The sequence below is a fragment of the Daldinia vernicosa genome (genome assembly GCF_022497035.1).
Source record: "Daldinia vernicosa strain CBS 139.73 unplaced genomic scaffold F5Y00scaffold_7, whole genome shotgun sequence".
Lineage (NCBI taxonomy): Eukaryota > Fungi > Ascomycota > Sordariomycetes > Xylariales > Hypoxylaceae > Daldinia > Daldinia vernicosa.
Window position 1 is genome coordinate 471,220 of NW_025953923.1, and position 17,798 is coordinate 489,017.

General features: G+C 46.9%; 6 protein-coding genes across 6 annotated transcripts; 2 read left to right on the forward strand and 4 right to left on the reverse strand.

The window, feature by feature from the left end:
• Positions 1 to 264: 264 nt before the first annotated feature.
• Positions 265 to 3,001, forward strand: F5Y00DRAFT_273755 (AAA-domain-containing protein; the record flags this gene model as incomplete). The annotated part of the gene is made up of 2 exons (XM_048013233.1): positions 265 to 1,795; positions 1,867 to 3,001. The coding sequence occupies 2 exons, from the start codon at positions 265 to 267 to the stop codon at positions 2,811 to 2,813; spliced, it is 2,478 nt and encodes an 825-aa protein (XP_047868240.1). The 3' UTR covers positions 2,814 to 3,001.
• On the reverse strand, positions 2,981 to 6,415 carry F5Y00DRAFT_227801 (glycoside hydrolase family 31 protein). Its single transcript, XM_048006538.1, has 2 exons — positions 6,121 to 6,415; positions 2,981 to 6,065 (listed from the first exon to the last, which is right to left on the reverse strand). Exons 1-2 carry the CDS (start codon positions 6,209 to 6,211, stop codon positions 3,202 to 3,204), a joined length of 2,955 nt encoding a protein of 984 aa, XP_047868241.1. The 5' UTR covers positions 6,212 to 6,415; the 3' UTR covers positions 2,981 to 3,201.
• A 796-nt stretch (positions 6,416 to 7,211) lies between these two features.
• Positions 7,212 to 8,313, forward strand: F5Y00DRAFT_227803 (nucleoside diphosphate kinase). Its single transcript, XM_048006539.1, has 8 exons — positions 7,212 to 7,448; positions 7,528 to 7,558; positions 7,615 to 7,658; positions 7,712 to 7,770; positions 7,829 to 7,873; positions 7,927 to 7,992; positions 8,046 to 8,095; positions 8,147 to 8,313. The coding sequence occupies exons 1-8, from the start codon at positions 7,432 to 7,434 to the stop codon at positions 8,288 to 8,290; spliced, it is 456 nt and encodes a 151-aa protein (XP_047868242.1). The 5' UTR covers positions 7,212 to 7,431; the 3' UTR covers positions 8,291 to 8,313.
• On the reverse strand, positions 8,226 to 9,641 carry F5Y00DRAFT_193081 (uncharacterized protein). Its single transcript, XM_048005205.1, has one exon. It carries the CDS (start codon positions 9,348 to 9,350, stop codon positions 8,484 to 8,486), a length of 867 nt encoding a protein of 288 aa, XP_047868243.1. The 5' UTR covers positions 9,351 to 9,641; the 3' UTR covers positions 8,226 to 8,483.
• Positions 9,642 to 9,666: 25 nt separating this feature from the next.
• On the reverse strand, positions 9,667 to 10,911 carry F5Y00DRAFT_227807 (periplasmic binding protein-like II). Its single transcript, XM_048006540.1, has 2 exons — positions 10,482 to 10,911; positions 9,667 to 10,405 (listed from the first exon to the last, which is right to left on the reverse strand). Exons 1-2 carry the CDS (start codon positions 10,745 to 10,747, stop codon positions 9,751 to 9,753), a joined length of 921 nt encoding a protein of 306 aa, XP_047868244.1. The 5' UTR covers positions 10,748 to 10,911; the 3' UTR covers positions 9,667 to 9,750.
• A 2,754-nt stretch (positions 10,912 to 13,665) lies between these two features.
• On the reverse strand, positions 13,666 to 17,343 carry F5Y00DRAFT_273758 (uncharacterized protein; the record flags this gene model as incomplete). The annotated part of the gene is made up of 2 exons (XM_048013234.1): positions 13,666 to 17,155; positions 17,204 to 17,343. The coding sequence occupies 2 exons, from the start codon at positions 17,341 to 17,343 to the stop codon at positions 13,666 to 13,668; spliced, it is 3,630 nt and encodes a 1,209-aa protein (XP_047868245.1).
• Between the last annotated feature and the right edge of the window lie 455 nt (positions 17,344 to 17,798).

Below are 17,798 nucleotides of genomic sequence, written 5' to 3' on the forward strand. Positions count from 1 at the left end.
TCACAGCCCCGCTGGATGCCTCCATATAGGGGTCGGCTTCCGCAAAGAAACGGGAGAAAGCTATCGAAAGGTCGACAATTAAGGGTATTCAAGTTTCATAAAGAATAATTTGAAAAGGTTCTAAGCCCTTTTACTTATGTTTTAATATAAGTCCTGCTCTATCCCTTATCCCTACGGCGGCCTACGTTACCACCTCGATCGTGGAACGACTTCATAGCAGTCAACCGATACCAGTCTAAGTTGTAGGAACGTTAGCTTGCTACCATGGCTGGAGAAGATATTACAGAGAAAAATGCACCTACAGCTCAGGACGAGCCAAAAATGAACGACAAAAACCCCGAAGGCATAGAAGACGCCGATAGCGAATCCGCTGCTACATCAAGCAACTCGACAAATGGCATAATGACGCCTGCTACTACAGAAGATGAAGTGTCCCAGCCAGAATTACCCTCCTGGTTCAAAAGTTGCATCAAAACTTTCGAAGAACTAGCAGAATGCGATATTCCGTTGACTATCAATGATGCATCAAACAATCAAGCTCCCGAGACTGAAAAGCCTGATCATTATGTTATTGATTCTGTGATGTATGAGAGCCTCTTTGACATCGTGTTTCCTCGAGGTACGAAGGAGCAACAAGACGATTCAGATATGGAGCCACCTAGAAAGTTTTGTCATGATGCTATGGCACTCCGGATGCCACACGAGTCCCACGGTCAGCAGTTTCTAAATCTAGTGGTACAGCGCTTTGCAAGAGACATTGGCGCCGATATCATCACCTTGGGATTACACGATTTTGAAAACCTTGCGACTCATTTTGCCACACTATCGGGTCATTCCCTTCCCGAGGGTATGTCGACATTTAGAGATCTCTATTTTGAAGAACCTGAAAAGCCGTCGGAGACGCCGAAGTCCGATGAGAAACCGGGTACTTCGTCATCAGATCCTGAAAAGCCGAAGTCAACGGATACAGAACCAGAGAAACCAGAGAAACCAGAGCCCGAAAAAGAAGCAAGAAAGAAGCTTCCATTTCCGTTCGCGCAATTGTTTACCTCGACATTGGATAAAAGGGGCTCGCAGGTAGGTACCCCAGAAAATAAAGAACGTCCCATAATCATATTACTACCCGAAGTCGCGGACGACTTCTACAAATCCCCTCGCAATGTCTTGACTCATCTGAGGGATGCCGTCAAAGAGGCTAAGGATCAAGGAAAAGAGATTGCTGTCATTGCCATTGATAACCAGGAGGATCGGATATATGGTTGTTATTATTGGGGACCTTCACCTTCAGATGATGACGGGTTCCTCTCTGATCTCGGGTTTAATCCAGTCAAGGCGGTGCAGATAATAGTGCCGGTCAAAACCGACTTACAGAAAAAGCTACTTGAACAGGACCACAAGAAGACGACACAGAAAGTTAATATCCGGAAACTACAGAGGAAGGTCCAGGAAGGACAAAAAGTCCCGTCTTTCTCGGGATCGTTAGAGCCACACGTCGACTGGAGACTCTCGGAAGAGAGTTTCGCCACAAAACGGCTTAATGACCCTAACTTCAACGACCGCGAAATTGAGTTAACGGCCAGTGCCTTGGGCACCAACTCAGATATCGAAAACGTCGAAAGGGTGTTTGCGAGACTCAAGGTGCTGCACGAGTGGATGGAAGAAGAAGAGAAGACACCACCGCCGGGACAGTGGGATAGCCTCCACGAGGATGCGCGGAAAGCAATTGAGACGATTAAGGGTGATTCCTGCAAATACAAACATGAGAACTCATTGCTGGACTCTATTGTCAGCTCCGGTGGGTTTCCTTACTTACTTACTACCTAACCTACAGAACTTTTCTCCTATGACTAACAACCATCTACATAGACACCGTCGAACAGAGCTGGAAAGACATCGAAGTCGACGAAGATACCAAAAGCACCATCAAACAACTCGTAGACCTAGCCAGCTCCGACCCAAAATCCCAATATGGCCTCTTAAGCAAGTCTCGCATCCGCGGCGCCTTGCTCTACGGCCCGCCGGGAACAGGAAAAACACAACTAGCCCGAGTCCTGGCGCACGAGTACAAAGCCGTGATGATACACGTCTCCGCGGCCGAGCTCGAAAGCAAGTGGGTAGGGGAATCCGAGAAGCAGATCAAGGCGCTCTTCAACCTCGGTTCGATGGTTGCTCCCAGCATCATATTCATCGACGAAGCGGATGCCCTGTTCCGGAAGCGCGGCCCGGACGACCGGAGCTGGGAACGGAGCCGGCTCAACGAGTTGCTGAACCAGCAAGACGGGTTGAAAGCCTCCAAAATGCCGCCGTTCTTACTGCTCGCCACGAACCATCCAAACGACCTCGACGACGCCGTCATGCGCCGTGTACCCGCACGCTTGTTCATCGGCCTACCATCGCGCTCCGCCCGCGAGAAGATCTTCAGCATATTCCTTCGCGACGAAAAGGTAGACCCGAGCGTGAATCTCTCACAGCTAGCCGGCCGCACCGCCGGCTTCACCGGGTCAGACATCAAGACGATCTGCACCCAAGCAGCGCTTATCTGCCAGGACGAACTCGACAAGGCCGAAAAGTCCAGCGAAACCCGGGTGCTGACCAAGGGACACTTCGACGCCGCGTTGGCGCGAACCGGTCCGACCGTTTCCGACGGCGCCGTCCGGCAGATCCGAGACTTCGCCAAGAAATTCGACCCTTCCGCAGTTCAGAAGATGGACAGAGCAGCAAGCAGAGCCCAAGAATTCCCCCTGCCGTCGCCGTGGAGGAACATTGCTGATCCAGGGCTTACGGCTCTAGATGGCATCTGGAGGGGGGTATGATAATATTCCAGGCGGTAAGAGACCTAAGATGAATGACTTTTTGGATGGATTTAGAAATCCGCCTGGGAACGTAGATTTCGAAGACGAGTTGCTCAAGTTTAAGCAATACGTTGGATGAAAAGATGCGTAATAGAATGTGGTAGGACCTGTAGCGTAGGATTAATTCAGTACCTAGGTACCTAGGTAGGTATACAGGTTAGATTAGTTGAGCTTGGGTGAAGAAAGGCACTGCATTTGGAGATAACAGAATACAGCAGTAATTTTTAGCCATCAAATTTCAGCGTCACTTATCAGGGGTATCCATACAAATCTTTATTGGAAAATCCGTATTGGTTTCTGGTCATCATATTCGTCTCTATAGGTAGTACCTACATTCATATCTAATCCTCTAAGCAAAAGTAATGGACCAATCGGCGCCGATCTTGGTACCAATACGTCCTATGACCGCAAATGCGCCCCTATTACCGTCCGCCTTGTAGTAAGTAAGCGGTACTGAGACTTTCTTGCCCTCAGACTCAACAATCACTTCCTTCTTGCTAGCCCAAGACGAAGGCGCCCCGATGACGATGACCTTGTCGACGGCAACGTTGCGCATCCGCTTTAGCCAGTCTCCTTCTTTAATGCTCTGAGAATCACGACCTTCCGCATCGGTAGAAGCAAGCGTTGAGCCCTCGAGCTTGAACTTGCGGTGGATGTATTGCCCCTTTTCGTAATCGAAAGAGTCACCATCGTCGACGTACAACTCTCCTTCTGCTTCACCGTTCTTGCCAACGGCTACGACGAGGGTATAATCGTCGAACTTCATGAGCTGGGAAGAACGTCGTGGGATGTCACGGCGGGGGAGGATGTGACCACCCCGTATCAAGACAGGGATAGCCTCAAGGGGTGCATCCACGGTTAAGTGCTTGCCCTTGGTTGTGGGTAGCTTCTTGTAATTGAAATAGTCATAGTAGGCCTCACTATCTGGGATATAAATCTCCGTAGAAGCTTTGCCCTTCTCCACGATTGGCTTAACTAGGAGACCTGTCGATCCAACGAAGAACTGGTCGTCAATGTCAAAGCCACCTTCCTCGCTTGGGTGCGTCCAATATAGAGGGCGTATAATGGGGCTTCCGTCACGGTTGGCGTGGTAAAAGGCAGTGTACCAAGCTGGAAGTAGACTATAACGAAGGCGAAGAGCAGAGGTAATGATAGACCGGTGCGGCTCCGCGAGTAGGAATGGCTCCCGGCGTCGAGCATCAATATGAGCGTGTCCTCGGAAGAAGGGGTAAAAGGCGCCAGCTTGGTACCAACGACTCTGTAGCTCTAATTCCGGATTGCCGAAGAAACCGCCGACGTCGGCACCAGAGAAGGGGTATCCAGAGATTCCTTGAGCAAGGATCATGGGGATAGAGGCCCCAAGGTGTTCCCAGCTGGCCTGGTTATCACCAGTCCACATGGCTCCAAGACGCTGAGAACCAGCATAGAATGACCTGGTGAGTATGAATGGACGTCGCAGCTCGCCCTTCTTTCGGGAAAGGAGAGCCTCATATGTCGCATTGTGGAAAGTCATTCCGTTGACGTTATGGACGTCACGATGCTCCCAATCACCATAATGAAGGTTGTCTTTTGGCATGGTAACCTCGGGTCCATTAAACACGGACGGTTCGTTCATATCATTCCAGATGAAGGTATTCTCCATAGTACCCTTGAACGCATCATAATTGAAAAGGGATGACCACCATTTGATGGCAGCAGGATTGAACGCGTCGATCCAGTGAGAAGATCCTGGCCAACACCAGCCATCAAAGTCATTGCCATCCTTATTCTTGACGGCTAGGCCCTTCGACTTGAGCTCGTCAGACACATGATAGCCGCCCACATTTTTGATGTGCGGATCAATAATGGTGACCAATTTTCTTCCATGAGCATCCAAATGCTTACCCATGGAAATCGGATCCTTGAACATGTCCTTATCCCAAGTAAAGTACTTTTTGTCGTCGGTATACTCGATGTCAAGCCAAATGACATCATATGGGATGTTGTACCGATCCATCTTACGGTCGACTTCCTTAACGTCGTCGTCCGAGACATAGTTCCACCGACATTGGTGATACCCAAGGGAGAATTCCTGAGGTAATGCGGTAGTACCAGTAAGCTCGGCATAGCTCTTCGTTATATCGTGGGGAGTTGGTCCAAGGAAAACAAAGACGTCCATCAAGCCGGATTCCGAGATCCAATGAGTTTGAGTGTTTGTTTTGGCACCAATTCCAAGAGCCAGGGGATTCTTGGATTCCTTAGTTTTAATGATGTCAATCCAGGTTTCGGCGGCATTGAGCCAGAAAACGCCAACCGTAGAGTCCTTTCGCTGAGCTTGCATGAAAGGGATCGCACCATATAGGGTCATTGGGCTGTCCAAGATGTACTCGAAGACATCAGCATTGTACAGCCTGTAGGGCTCCGCATAGTTGCCTTCGCCGCCACGCGTCTCTTTTAACGACAAGGGGCCGGCGTGTTCCGGAATTCCATAGACATGCTCGTAACCAAAAAAGGTGATATCAAGTGCAACACTCTCGGGGCCGCGGGGCTTGGAGTCGGTGTTCCCACCAAAGGCCTCGTCCCACCAAGTGCTCTCGTCTTCTGACGGGGCTACTTCAGGGGTTTCTTCCTTCTTTTCTTCTTGCGATTCCTCCCCTTCTTTCTTCTCGGGTGTTGGCTTCTCGATCTTTGGTCGCCAATGCTCCAAATTCATCAATCCTCGGTCGTTAAACTTGATTTGAGTGACGCCGTCCCGTTTAAACTCGATCGAATACGGCTCGTAGGTTATATCAGCCTCGAATGCGGAGTTAGGGCCGTACTGGATTTTGATTCCGGACTTGCTCTCGTGGGAAACTTTGGCATCCGTGTCAACGTCCAAGCCACCGACGATAGCCCATTTCTCGGCTTCGTTATATCTTTCTTTCCTGGCTTTGCTATTGTGCCTTAGCTCGATGTCTTTCTCTTGCCTCTTCTGCTCGTCAACAGAGACACGTGCCGTACCCGACTTCAAGAAAGATACAGTGAGAGGGAGCCGAACAGTGTTTCCTTGTTCGTCGATAGTCTTCAGGATTGTAGCTTGGAATTGGCCATCTTTGAACGAGGCTAGTTCGGGAGAGATCTTATACGGTGCTTGCCAAGAGGATCCCAGGGAAGCTGCCTTGTCAGCGTAGTCCCTACTTCTCTTGCAGAAGCCCGACTGGTGGCATTTCTTGAAATCGTTTTCCTTAACCGCCACTATTTCCGATTAGCTACCTTGGGATATTAGTTTAGTCTGTGGTTAATATTTTACCTCCTAGTCTAAAAAGAGAGCATAGGACAGCGAGAAGGCACAAGAAAACCGGCCATCTGGAGGATAGGCGACTTGTACCAGGACCGGCCATATTTGGTCCCTTGGCACGGCGTCCCTTATAAGGGTTATGAATGTAGAGGAAACCAGCAATAAGTATTAAATAAAGGATAGGACTAAATTAAAGGATGTCATGGATATAGGGTCATGAGATTAGCTGTGAGATTGCTTTGCGGAATCGCAAGCAATTGTATTTTATGTGATTTAATTGTGGGAGACCAGAGAAGTTGATGCTAGCTGTCCGTTCAAAAAGACAGCTCAATGCTACTTTTGGTACAAGCTTCCCCGAATTTAACCAAACACTGGGGTTAATCTTCCCCACTATTCCCATCATTATCTCATTGGAAGCAGTGGACCTCTGAGATCTCTAACAGCCCGATAAGCCACAAATGTACCTAGCCTAAGCATTGGCTTCTCATCACTAGCCACACTACGGACAATATCGGCCAATTGTTCAATTTGTTTACTTAGAAATATAGAAATACTCATATAGTAGTGGTTTGTTGTAAAAAATGCGGTCATAACCCTTCACTTATTTTGTCATCACACTTTCTATAAGTTACACATGCACATAGCTATTATTTTAATAAATCCTAAAGCTCCTAGTTGTGATCATACATACATAGGTAACGGTTGCTTCTGTACACTCTCTTCATCCACTCTCCTATTTAGACACATTAGAAAAAGTTGACCACCAATCATATCAATGGTTGCTCCCACATGTGTATCGACCTGAATATCCTCAAGAACCCCTGAAATACTTAGTCGGCTACTATTCTGGAAATACATTAGGTAGTTGAGGAAAAGCACCCTGTTCCATTATCCAAGATGTACAAGCCACAGGATGTTTCGAGACGCCACAAAGCCCCTGTTTCGGTTCCAGGTCCAGGTCCAGGTCCAGTTCCAAATGAGACCCACAAGGTTGAAAACCATAGCAAACCCAATCGCGGGCAACAGCGACCGCCCAATGTGAGATTCTTAGGCCTAATACCCCACTATAGCCGTCACCCCACTCTCCATCTTTTCTTCACAATCTTTGGAAGCGCCGTCCTCCTATTTCTTTTATTCTTCCTTTTTCCCTGGAAGACTCAACCAGATCGTCAAGGTTGGACATTTAGGCAAAGCATCAAGCACGACTTAGACAACCTCAAGGGATCTTTCTCTCCTTCTACTTCGACGGTCACTACTACCACAACTCTTTACCAAACAGTACCTACCCCGCTATACTCTCAGGAGGTTGTACCAGAAGCCAAAATGTCTACCGAACAGACGTGAGTTACCCTACCCATTACCCTATTTGAAGGGTAGTAAATGCCTTTCCACGAAGTAAATCTAATAAGATATTTATAGTTTCATTGCTATCAAGCCCGACGGCGTCCAGGTATTTCAATTCACCTATACGGAAGCTCTCGAATATTTCCTAACCTTTAATTCTAGCGTGGCCTTGTTGGTGCCATTATCTCTCGCTTCGAGAGCCGAGGGTGAGTTGAATAACCCTATCATATTCTCAGATTACGATCTAACTGTAAAATAGCTTCAAGCTTGTCGCCATCAAGCTGGTTGCCCCCGGCAAGGCCCACCTCGAGAAGCACTGTAAGCCGGTGCCATCCTACCGAAGCACAACATTTGTGAGCTAACACAATCGTAACAGATGCCGACCTCGCGGACAAGCCTTTCTTCCCTGGTCTAATTGAGTGTATGTCACTATAGCAGTTATAGCGCCTTTCATCACGGCTAACCCAAGCTTAGACATGAACAGCGGCCCGATTGCCGCCATGGTCTGGGAGGGTCTTGATGCTGTCAAGACTGGCCGAAGTACGTTCAAACCCTATATCATTAAATGTACCAACACTAACCATTACTTTCAGCTCTCCTTGGTGCCACCAACCCCCTCGCCTCTGCCCCCGGTACCATCCGTGTAAGTAAACAAAGTTTTTACGATATTCCAATCAAAGCTAACAGCTTGTAGGGTGACTTCGCTCTCCAGACCGGCCGCAACGTCTGCCACGGCTCCGACAGCGTCGAGAACGCCAAGAAGGAGATTGCTCTGTGGTTCAACGAGGGCGACCTTGTCAACTGGGAGAGCGCCCAAGCTAAGTGGATCTACGAGTAGAAAAAAAACTATTGTGATAGAAATCCGCATGACGTGAGGGTAGTTTGATCTGGCTTGGACAAGCGAAACAGACAAAATCATGTAGTCGGATCAGACTAAAAGTGCACATTGCAATAAACCAAGAATTATAGACAAATAGAAGCCTCTATCCGTAATGCTACGTTTGCATGTTTAGACGGGAGTGGCTTTATTCCTAGCTACGCTTTTTCCACAAGGAGCGCCTCGCGGTTACAAACCCCCTGGCTAACCAAGGGGTCGCCCATAGACTGATTGCTATCCTAGGTATTAGCAACGCTTTTGTTATTGCGTAGGCCGCTGCAATTTGTATACCAATCTTATACCCCTTTTCCGTATTCTCGGCTGTGACTGTATCCTTGACCTTCCGCCAAGCCTTTGCACTTTTGCCCTCCCCAGCTCCATCTACATGTTCTTCACTCATAGATATATCACCAACATCATCCTCACCTTTCCGCCTCCAAGACCCAAACCAACTCCCCCCACTTCTCCCTTTCTCCTTCTCCATCTCCGCCTTTAACCTCCTCTCCAACTTCTCCTCACCCTCCTTCCCCCCATCCGCCTCGTCTCCCAGCCCAAACCAGCCTTTCTTCCGAAACCAGCGCATATACCGCGCCAACCCCTCCTCCGCCCACGCCGCCCACGGCCCTAGCACCCATGCCGTCGGCATCCAGTCGGCGCGGTGGAAAGCGTATGCTAGCCCGAGCAACGGGACCGCGGCTGTGATTTCGTGTAGCACTAGAAACGCTGCTACATGCGAGAACGGCGCCGAGCGCAGCTTTTCGAGATACGGCCGGAGACGCTTGGGGAGCCAGCGGCTGGTGCGCGTGAGGATGGCGTCGAAGCGTCGGGTTTGGCGGGCTTGGGACTCGGAGGAGGGGTCCGGAGGGGAGGATTGGTTGGTGGATTGGAAGCGTCTGTTTCGTGGGTGAGGTGTAGTTCGGATGCGCAGGGCGTGTATAGGTGTGGTTGGGTTTGAAGGTCGGGAGTGGGTGGAGAGGAAGCGGGCTTGTCGCAGCCAGCGGGCGTGGATGGTGGATGACATTTTGGACGCTCTCTGTTTAATCGTAACGCGGATTTTTGAAAATACTAGATCCGTAGGAAGTAAGTCCCTGGGTTCAATTTATATCCGCCGGGGAGCACAATCCTACCGTAGGATGTGGGAGGAGAAACGGCTTTCCGTAGCTTTAGAAATTGTTGAGATGAAGCTCGAGTTGGGGATATCTACGGAATAGAATATCTAGAATACGGAATTGCATGTGGAGAGCGGCGATGTGGGGCTAAGCAATGACGACTTCTATGCCACATTGCGATCCTAAAAGCTTGGTAGGATGCAATATCAAAATGTAGATACCTAATAAGCAAATAAGAATAAGGGGATATAATCTCTCCCTTTTTCAAAGGCCTTGTATTCTTATTTCAGGTATATAAAAATTCCGTAGGACTTATAGCGGGAATTGCGCGCCTAACCCATTAGCCACCATGCTCTCCGGCTGTAAACCCTTACCCTCAGCCAAAACTCCCGCCTTGCGCAAGATATTAACACAGCTCTGAATGACCTTCAAGTCCACGCCTTCTGTCTTAGCAGCAAACTCTACCGTGAGTAGCCACTCTCTCGCATCTGCCTCCGAATAATCAAGCTCAGTGCTGATATACTTGACTGCCTCATCTTGATGCGAGGCGAAGTAGTTAATACCCTTATCGAGCTTCTTAAACAGGTCGAAGAGTCGCTTATCCGGGTTTTGCTCCGGCAGCAGCGCCGTCGACGCCACGATCTTCCAGCTGCTCCACGGCGTGTAGATATCCCCGACGCGCCGGATCTCCCCGCTATCGTAGTACCGCTTCGACGTGAAATGCTCCCACATGAAGAAGTCGGCTGTGCCGTCGTTAACCGCTTTCCGGAGGTTCTCGAAGTTATGCAGCACTACGAAGTCTGAGTACGGCGATTCACCAGGCTTCAACCAGCCCTGCTGGTCGGCTAGTACGTAGCCCATTACTTGGCTGCCAGAGCCGATGCGTGAGATCCCGATCTTAGATCCCTTCAATGAGGACACGGAAGTGATCTCGGGTCGTTTTGCGCCGGTCGAAATCGCCCAGCCTGTATATGAATGTCAATAAGTCTCACGTAATTCATATAAGACGCCACTGTGGTTTAGTTAGGTTAGGTAATTTACAGAGAGGGGTTTCCACGTAAGTCCCGACGATGCGGTAGCCGCCATCACCAGGCGTATCTTCCTTGCCAAGACCCGCAACCCAAGCTTCCGTCAACCCAATGCCGACATCGATCTCGCCGGACCGGATAGCCGTAATCATATGGCCCGTTCCGGAGGGGAACGGAATCAAGGTCGCTGTGAGACCGAAGTACTTCTGGGCGAAGTGGAGCGGCGTAGAGAAGTGCTCCGGCACGAAGCCGATCCGGAGGGATTGAGAAGATTCTGCCATTTTTGCCTTTTCCGGTTACACGGATTGCCAGGTACCTATTATAATAAATGGGCAGCTCAGCAATTACGTAGGTAGGTAATTCCAACAAGAATATCCACTAATTGAAAAAGGGAAAATGAGTCGCAATTGTTTAAGTTAAGTTGAGAGACAAACCGCGCATAACGTTGACGTGCTTAATGCATCAATCGGGTCGGCAATTACACGCAGTTGCGGGTATGCGCGGGACGGCCTATTGCGGGGCAGTATAAAGCTTGTTCCGTCCTCTGATGCTCAGGTAATTACCTAGGTACCTTACCATAACCTTAAGATACACCAATCCACCGTAAAATAGTAATATCGAAAAGCAGACGCATACAAGCGATTTCATTCCTTTAGAATAGCAAACAATCATGTCTTGATAATTTGAAATATATCCATTATCGCACTTGAGAATTCCTATGCTTTAAAAACTCCATACCCCTACCCCACAACTTGCTCTCTCGGCTTTCCGCTACTACTAATTCACATCCAGCCACATCCATACTAATACTACGTAGGAATAACCTCACTTGGGCGGCGCACTTAGGCTTCTACGAGCCTGCGCCATACTCGAACAACGGGCTATTTCCGTGGATTCCTTCTTATACACATCCATCTCCGTAAGTTTAGAGGGATCTCTAAACGCTTTCACATTGTTCCAAGGGTCTTCCTCCACTCTTTGAGAAAGCCACCGGTCCATCGGGCTCACGCCTTCACGTGATGGGGAATGGCTCTTAGGATCATATGTTGCCTGCCATGGCCGGATAACTTGTTGAAGGCTTTTGCTGTCTATGTTTGGATTTGAGTCTAAGGGCGTCGGAGGGCGAGCATTGCCACGATCATTGGGGCAAGATGACGATGCCATATCTTCTGATGTCTCTTCTGCGGGATGTCTATATTATTAAACATGGTATTAGGATAGATTTTCCTAAATGCTGAATATTTGAAATGTCATAGATACCTACCTACCCCTGGATTCAAATAACCAACGAGACTGGCTGATAGATTATGTTAAGATATGGATTTAACAACCGGTTATAAATATTTGAAAACGATGAGATATGTCACGGAAATTCTGCTTGCCAGTTGAAGTATATAATCTCATAACTTATTCAAATAAATAATTCCACCCAGAGTACTAAGCCATCCATCCTACTTATACACGCTCTAGGTGGGTAATTGGAACATTACTACAAATATATAGAAAATTGGCCCATACAATTCCATGCAGTATATTCTCCCAATATCATTGTGAGAAATATTTTTACTTTGGACGGATTCATAATAAGTACCTAAGGCTTAATAGCATATTCAAGGTGTTGTGGACATTGAAACTGGCCCTCAATTAGATTGAGTGAGTGTCGGTGAAGATCGCAATCGTATGTATTAGTAATGAGTGATGCTATTTCTAGATTACCTTGCCGGGCCTACAATGTAGATTACCCTACAAGACAGGTGCATACAATTGCGTACTAAAATTACGATAAATCAACATCCTTCAATTCTACCTTATAGCCTTTACAAAACGTTGATGTTTTCCAATAACAACAATACATAGTTACAAATATATTAGTATATTTGACTTAGTTAAATTTAAAGGAATTGATTGATTTTAAATTCAAGAGAATGGGACCGTATTTCGTAATGTGGTTAAAAGGGTAATCTGTAAATAAAGGGTACCAATCTAGAAATAAAACTATACTAATCTGCGAATAGTGGCATGTAATCTACAGATAAGGCCAGCTAATCTCATATTCCTCGACCACCACAGCGTATTTGACAATTATTACCTCTATCAATCGAATCAGCTTAACAAGACCAATCTAATCATATTACAATCGTATAATAATGTCGTGTTTTAGGTAAGATATTAGAGAGTGACAAGAAATAGGTAGCCTGGCAGGCCTGGTCAGGTGACCTCAGAAACATCCCCACGATCTCTCAGTCTTTATTAATACATCAATTAAAATCATTTAAATCAGTTAGGTCGTTAAATCATTAGATCATTAAATCATTAGATCAATTAACCCATTTGAATCATTACTATAACCTCTTTTTCGCATGTATTGGCCGTGTTTTGAGAATGTTACGAAACAGAATGGGGCCATGTCATTTTACTAATAATTTTGGTGGTCGGGTGTAATCTACATTGTAGGCCCGGCAAGGTAATCTAGAAATAGCATCACTCTTAGTAATATTGAATAGGGCTCAAGAAATTGGCCTTCTGGTAATATTTAACGCTCTATGTGTCCTATTTCAGGTTTCTAATAATCTGGGCCTGGGAGATAAGGTAGGTCATTGGAGGCGCATTTAATCTGAGAGGACATCGAAATTGGCCCTCATCTAGCAACAAAGCATTACCAGCTAGCTTGAGCGGCTTTTTAATGTGCAGCCTTTCAATGGTTGGATAGGTACATATAGGTGCCTACCTAAATACCTAAGCATCTAAGTTGTATAGCCCTTAGGCAGAACTGAAACGCTGATAGCCTGTAATTTGGTATCTATTGGCTGAGAAAAGTCGCCAACAAGATGTTAGATTTTATAGGCCGAGAATATTCGCCAATTCGGTGAGCAAACCCAGACACTTCATCCTTTAAATGTCACAGTTCCCATCGATTATTAGTTTCTAATTTTCTTCTTTCTTCTTTCATCATCGTAATATTCAGTGTTGCCAATTTATAGATTTAAAAGCGTACTTAACTCTCTAAAACCCAGGTGGTCATACCTCAGCAACATCTCACTCCCCATTAGCTTCTTCACAGTTAAAGCACCTCTCCTTTAACGGTAGTAATTGCCAGTTTAGAATCTCAAATCAAATGGAGGAGCCTATGAAACTCTGGGTTTCCCTCGTCTCATAATTAAAGAATCGGAATTATGGAGAAGCAAATAACAACCTGACTTCACCCTGAATTTCCAAGTGTAAGCATGTTTTCACTCGAAGTCACCAATCCCCGAACCAAGTCCCTACACGCTCTATGCCCGTTCTTCTCCGCGAGTTTTATTGCCTTGCGACATTGCTCAATAGGAAAACCACCAAGACTAGCGTTCCAGAGGAACTGGATCATATCCAGCCGGCCGCGCTCGGCCGCGCCTTCTAGTGGCCATCGTCCGTCGAATGTGGATGGGGGATCATATAAGGTACTGAGATACCTATCAATTAAAAGTGCAGCAATGTTACAGTTACCGCCCATCGCCGCGAACTGCAGAGTTGTACCACCACCACGAGTCGAGGGCTTCCCGTTTATATCCGCGCCATTTCGAAGCAGCAACTCGAACATATCAAGATCGGCAGTTTCCGCTGCAGCTTGTATGGGAGTCTGTCTTATCCCATGGGTAGCTTCTTTGTTGACACGGGCGCCTCGGTCTATGAGGAACTGCACCAGGTTCTTGTTTCCCGTCTTGATTGCTCTGAGTAGCGGTGTTAAGTTGAAATATTCCTCAGTTTGCATGTTCAAAAACGTAGGCACAAGTTCGTTAGGGTCACAACCCGCATGGAGGAGTCTCGTCGTAAACGGGAATTGGGGATCGTGGCCAGCTGCATCGGTTTCGATCGCAACTGTTAGAGGCGTATAATCTCTGGCCAGTATAAATTTGAAATCAATAGCCTTGCAGGTAAGAAGGATATCCAAGGATTCTATATCGCCGCCCTTGATTACCTTTGTGACAGCCCACGTTCCATATCTATGGATACATTCTTGAGTCGGTGGGACCTGTGTTAAGAGCATGCGAAGCATATCCGGGCGCCCCTTTGTGGCTCCTACGAGCGCATATAGGCTATCTCCATCTATTCCTCCTCTGCAAAGATGCCTAATTATTGAGCCTTCGCCTCGTGCAATTGCCACTTCCATCAAGGGAATTGGAATAGAAACGTCGAATAAATTCTGCTGACAAAAGAAGTCAAGTGTGCGCAGAGACGCCGACATCAGATTTTGCCTCGAGCGGGGGGTATCAGAGTTGATTCGAAACCTCGGGAAGGCAAGTCGGATATCAAAAAAAAGCGGCTTATTCCATTCATAGAGCCATATCATAAATCCATACTTATCATGTGCACGAATTTCATCACCTAAGTAAATTCCCGAGTCGAGTAAAAGTCTAATTATGTCTTCACGCCGATATTCCACTGCCACTGATAGTGAATACACTGCAGCCTCTGGCCTTATCTGCGTATTGATAGTTAATAGCTTTCTTAGATATGCAATGTTTCCTACCCTCGATGCGGCACAAACCACGCTCTCGAACCTACTAAGTTTAATAGGGCTATACATAGGAAGCTTATCGTCGAGGTATTCAAGCGCGCCTTTATCTTCCAGCTTTCTAATAAGCGCTTCGTATTTTGCATCGATTGCTTCGGCTAACGGTGTTGTATATTCCCATATTTGAGGCATATTACGTGGCTTATTGAATATGTGCCGGTTGTTGATTCTGTTAACACCCAACTCAAAATTGATTAACTCCGCAGACGTCTCGCAGAAACTAGGGTTTTGAGCAAGCACGAACTCGATAAGTTCGTCATTACCACCTCTAATTGCTGCGCTCAGGATTTGAGTTAACGATTCGGCATGATGGAAAAGAAGTTGAACGAGTCGAATATAGCCTCGTTTAGCAGCGGAAATGATTGCCCAATTCATCTGCTTTGGGAAACGACTTAGGTACTCCTTATAATTTGTTTTCTCACAGTCGGATATGATCTTAGTAACAGATTCCAGGGCGTCCTCAGCCGGAAGCTTTTCGATGATAGAAGGAAAGAGGCCTCCAGAAATAGCCTCGGAATAATCAGATGGTGCAAGTTTAGGCAGGAGCTTCTTGATGAAGTTTATTCCCCTAAATTTCCCAGGCGAGTTCAGGATCACAGAAGGAAATACCCTTCCGACTCTATCTATCAGAGTGTCCAGAGTTTTCATGTATTCCGAGTCGAGTACGAGGTCGCGCTTTTTCTGAACCAAGGACCCATCTGGACATTTTACATATACACAGACGTCAATTAAATAGTCCAGGGCGGTATTATAGGCCAGTTCTATCCAGTTACGTGCATCGGGGGCCGTTTCGTTCACATTTGGCATGAATCGAAGCAATTCGCGAACTACCGTTAGCTCTCTGAGTTGAGCCGCCCGCTCTAGTGGTGTCTGCTTTCGGTCCCCCGCGGAGTAGAACGTATTATTAACATCTACTAAGTGCTTTTCGAGAAAGAATCGAGTTGCTTGATAGTTCCCAGCTTCTATTGCTGCTAGGAATAGCTTTTCTGCAAGTCCTTTTGCAAAGTGTTCTGAAGTTCCCTGGAACCAGCGTGACAATAGAGAGTTGATATTGCTATTCTCATTGAGAAACCTGAACATCAATCTAAGAGATATACCATCTAGACCCATAAATCCGTTTGCGATTGAGAATAGAAGAATTCGATATAGTTCAACGTCAGACATCATAAACGAAGACTGAGCCAAACTGGTATACCCAGGTTCCTGTTGAGGTTTAGAAATAATGGATTGTAACTTTTGTAATGTAAACCATGCTTGGTTGACATTCCGAGCAGGGGTGTTCCCGTTGGTTTTCGACATAGCAGTAGCGACTTCGACAACAAATTTCGTTACTAAAGTTTGTGTTCCGGATAATAGCGCGGAGTCCTGCCATGGAGATGGGTGTAAAGCTAGAATAAGGCGTTCTGATGCAGAGTCCCGTTCGAACCGCTCAAACGGCAAGTCATTTATGGACAGTGTCCCAAGATAAAACCGACCTGGGGAATCTAGTCGCAAGGGAGAGGTTACCATCTCGGCACCTGGAGAAATGATATCTTCATTGGATTCGTCCTGAATTATGGCCTGCGTAACTTGTAGTTCGGGAACAATCGGAGGATCCATGGGATATGCAGGATTCTCGCCTTCGTTAAATTCTAACCAACCATTAGACATAAACTCGGGAGTGTGGAACGAGAATGACCATGGAGAACCACTCGGCAAATTTTGGGGATGTTGGCGGTCCGGGTCGTTATCATGTACAGGCCTAGATTGATTGAACTCGTCGTTGTCAATCAGATCTTGGTTGACGAACTCAGCTGTCCTATCAGGGCCACTCTGGTGTGTTGAACTTGTATATTGACACCATTCACCGCTTGAATTTTGAACTTCGATAAAGGTATCACTGGTCCTGTGACCATCTGACGCGTCAGACAGGTCTGTTTCTACTCTGCGACGCTTTCCAAGGCGGGTTTCTCTATTGCAGTGGCGTCTTGCCCGATGAACTCTGTCCACCGACACGGGGTGACCTGAAATAACAACTCTGGATTGAATATCCTGAGATGATAGGCGGTCGATTATCTCGAAGATCCCCTCCCATTCGTGGACTTTCAGGTTCTTGCGAGCGTTCCAGGCTCTGAATTGAGCTTCATATTGCGAAACGCTGGGGAGAGTTAGCTCGGCTACGATATTAGAATGCGTATAGACATACGTGGCAGAGAACCTATGATCCCTATCCATGGTTTGGACTAATTCGTCAATGGAGAGATCACGAGTAAGAAAAAGGTTTAGAATTGTCTCTTTATGACGGTCCCAATCGTTTTGGGGAACCTTACGTGCCTTGGTAGCCATGTTCATAGGCGAAAAGTATGAGTATAGGATAGATGTTGGTATCTAGTCTGGAAGAATTGAACTGACTTTCTGTTAAGGATAAGGGGGGAAACGAAAAGATACCAATCTTTATATAACCGAGTAGATACGGATACATATACCTACCGTGTCATGTTGTTAGATATCTATATCGAGGTTTCTTACCTTACGAACATAGCAGGACATCCCATAATGGCTCAGCCTGATCCGGGTTTGTCAACCAAGCTGCTACTGGATGCGCATTATGCGACAAGGCTCCAGGTTTCGTTATCCAGGCTTTGATGGTCAGGCTTTGACACCGACATTCTTAGCTTTCACATGCATTATTACCTTCATCCAATCATCTGCACCCCATCCTGCATATCAGCAGTAGGCTCTAGTCCTTAGGTTGAGGATGCCCTACAAGGCTCAACTTCGTTCCCGTGCTTACGGGGGTG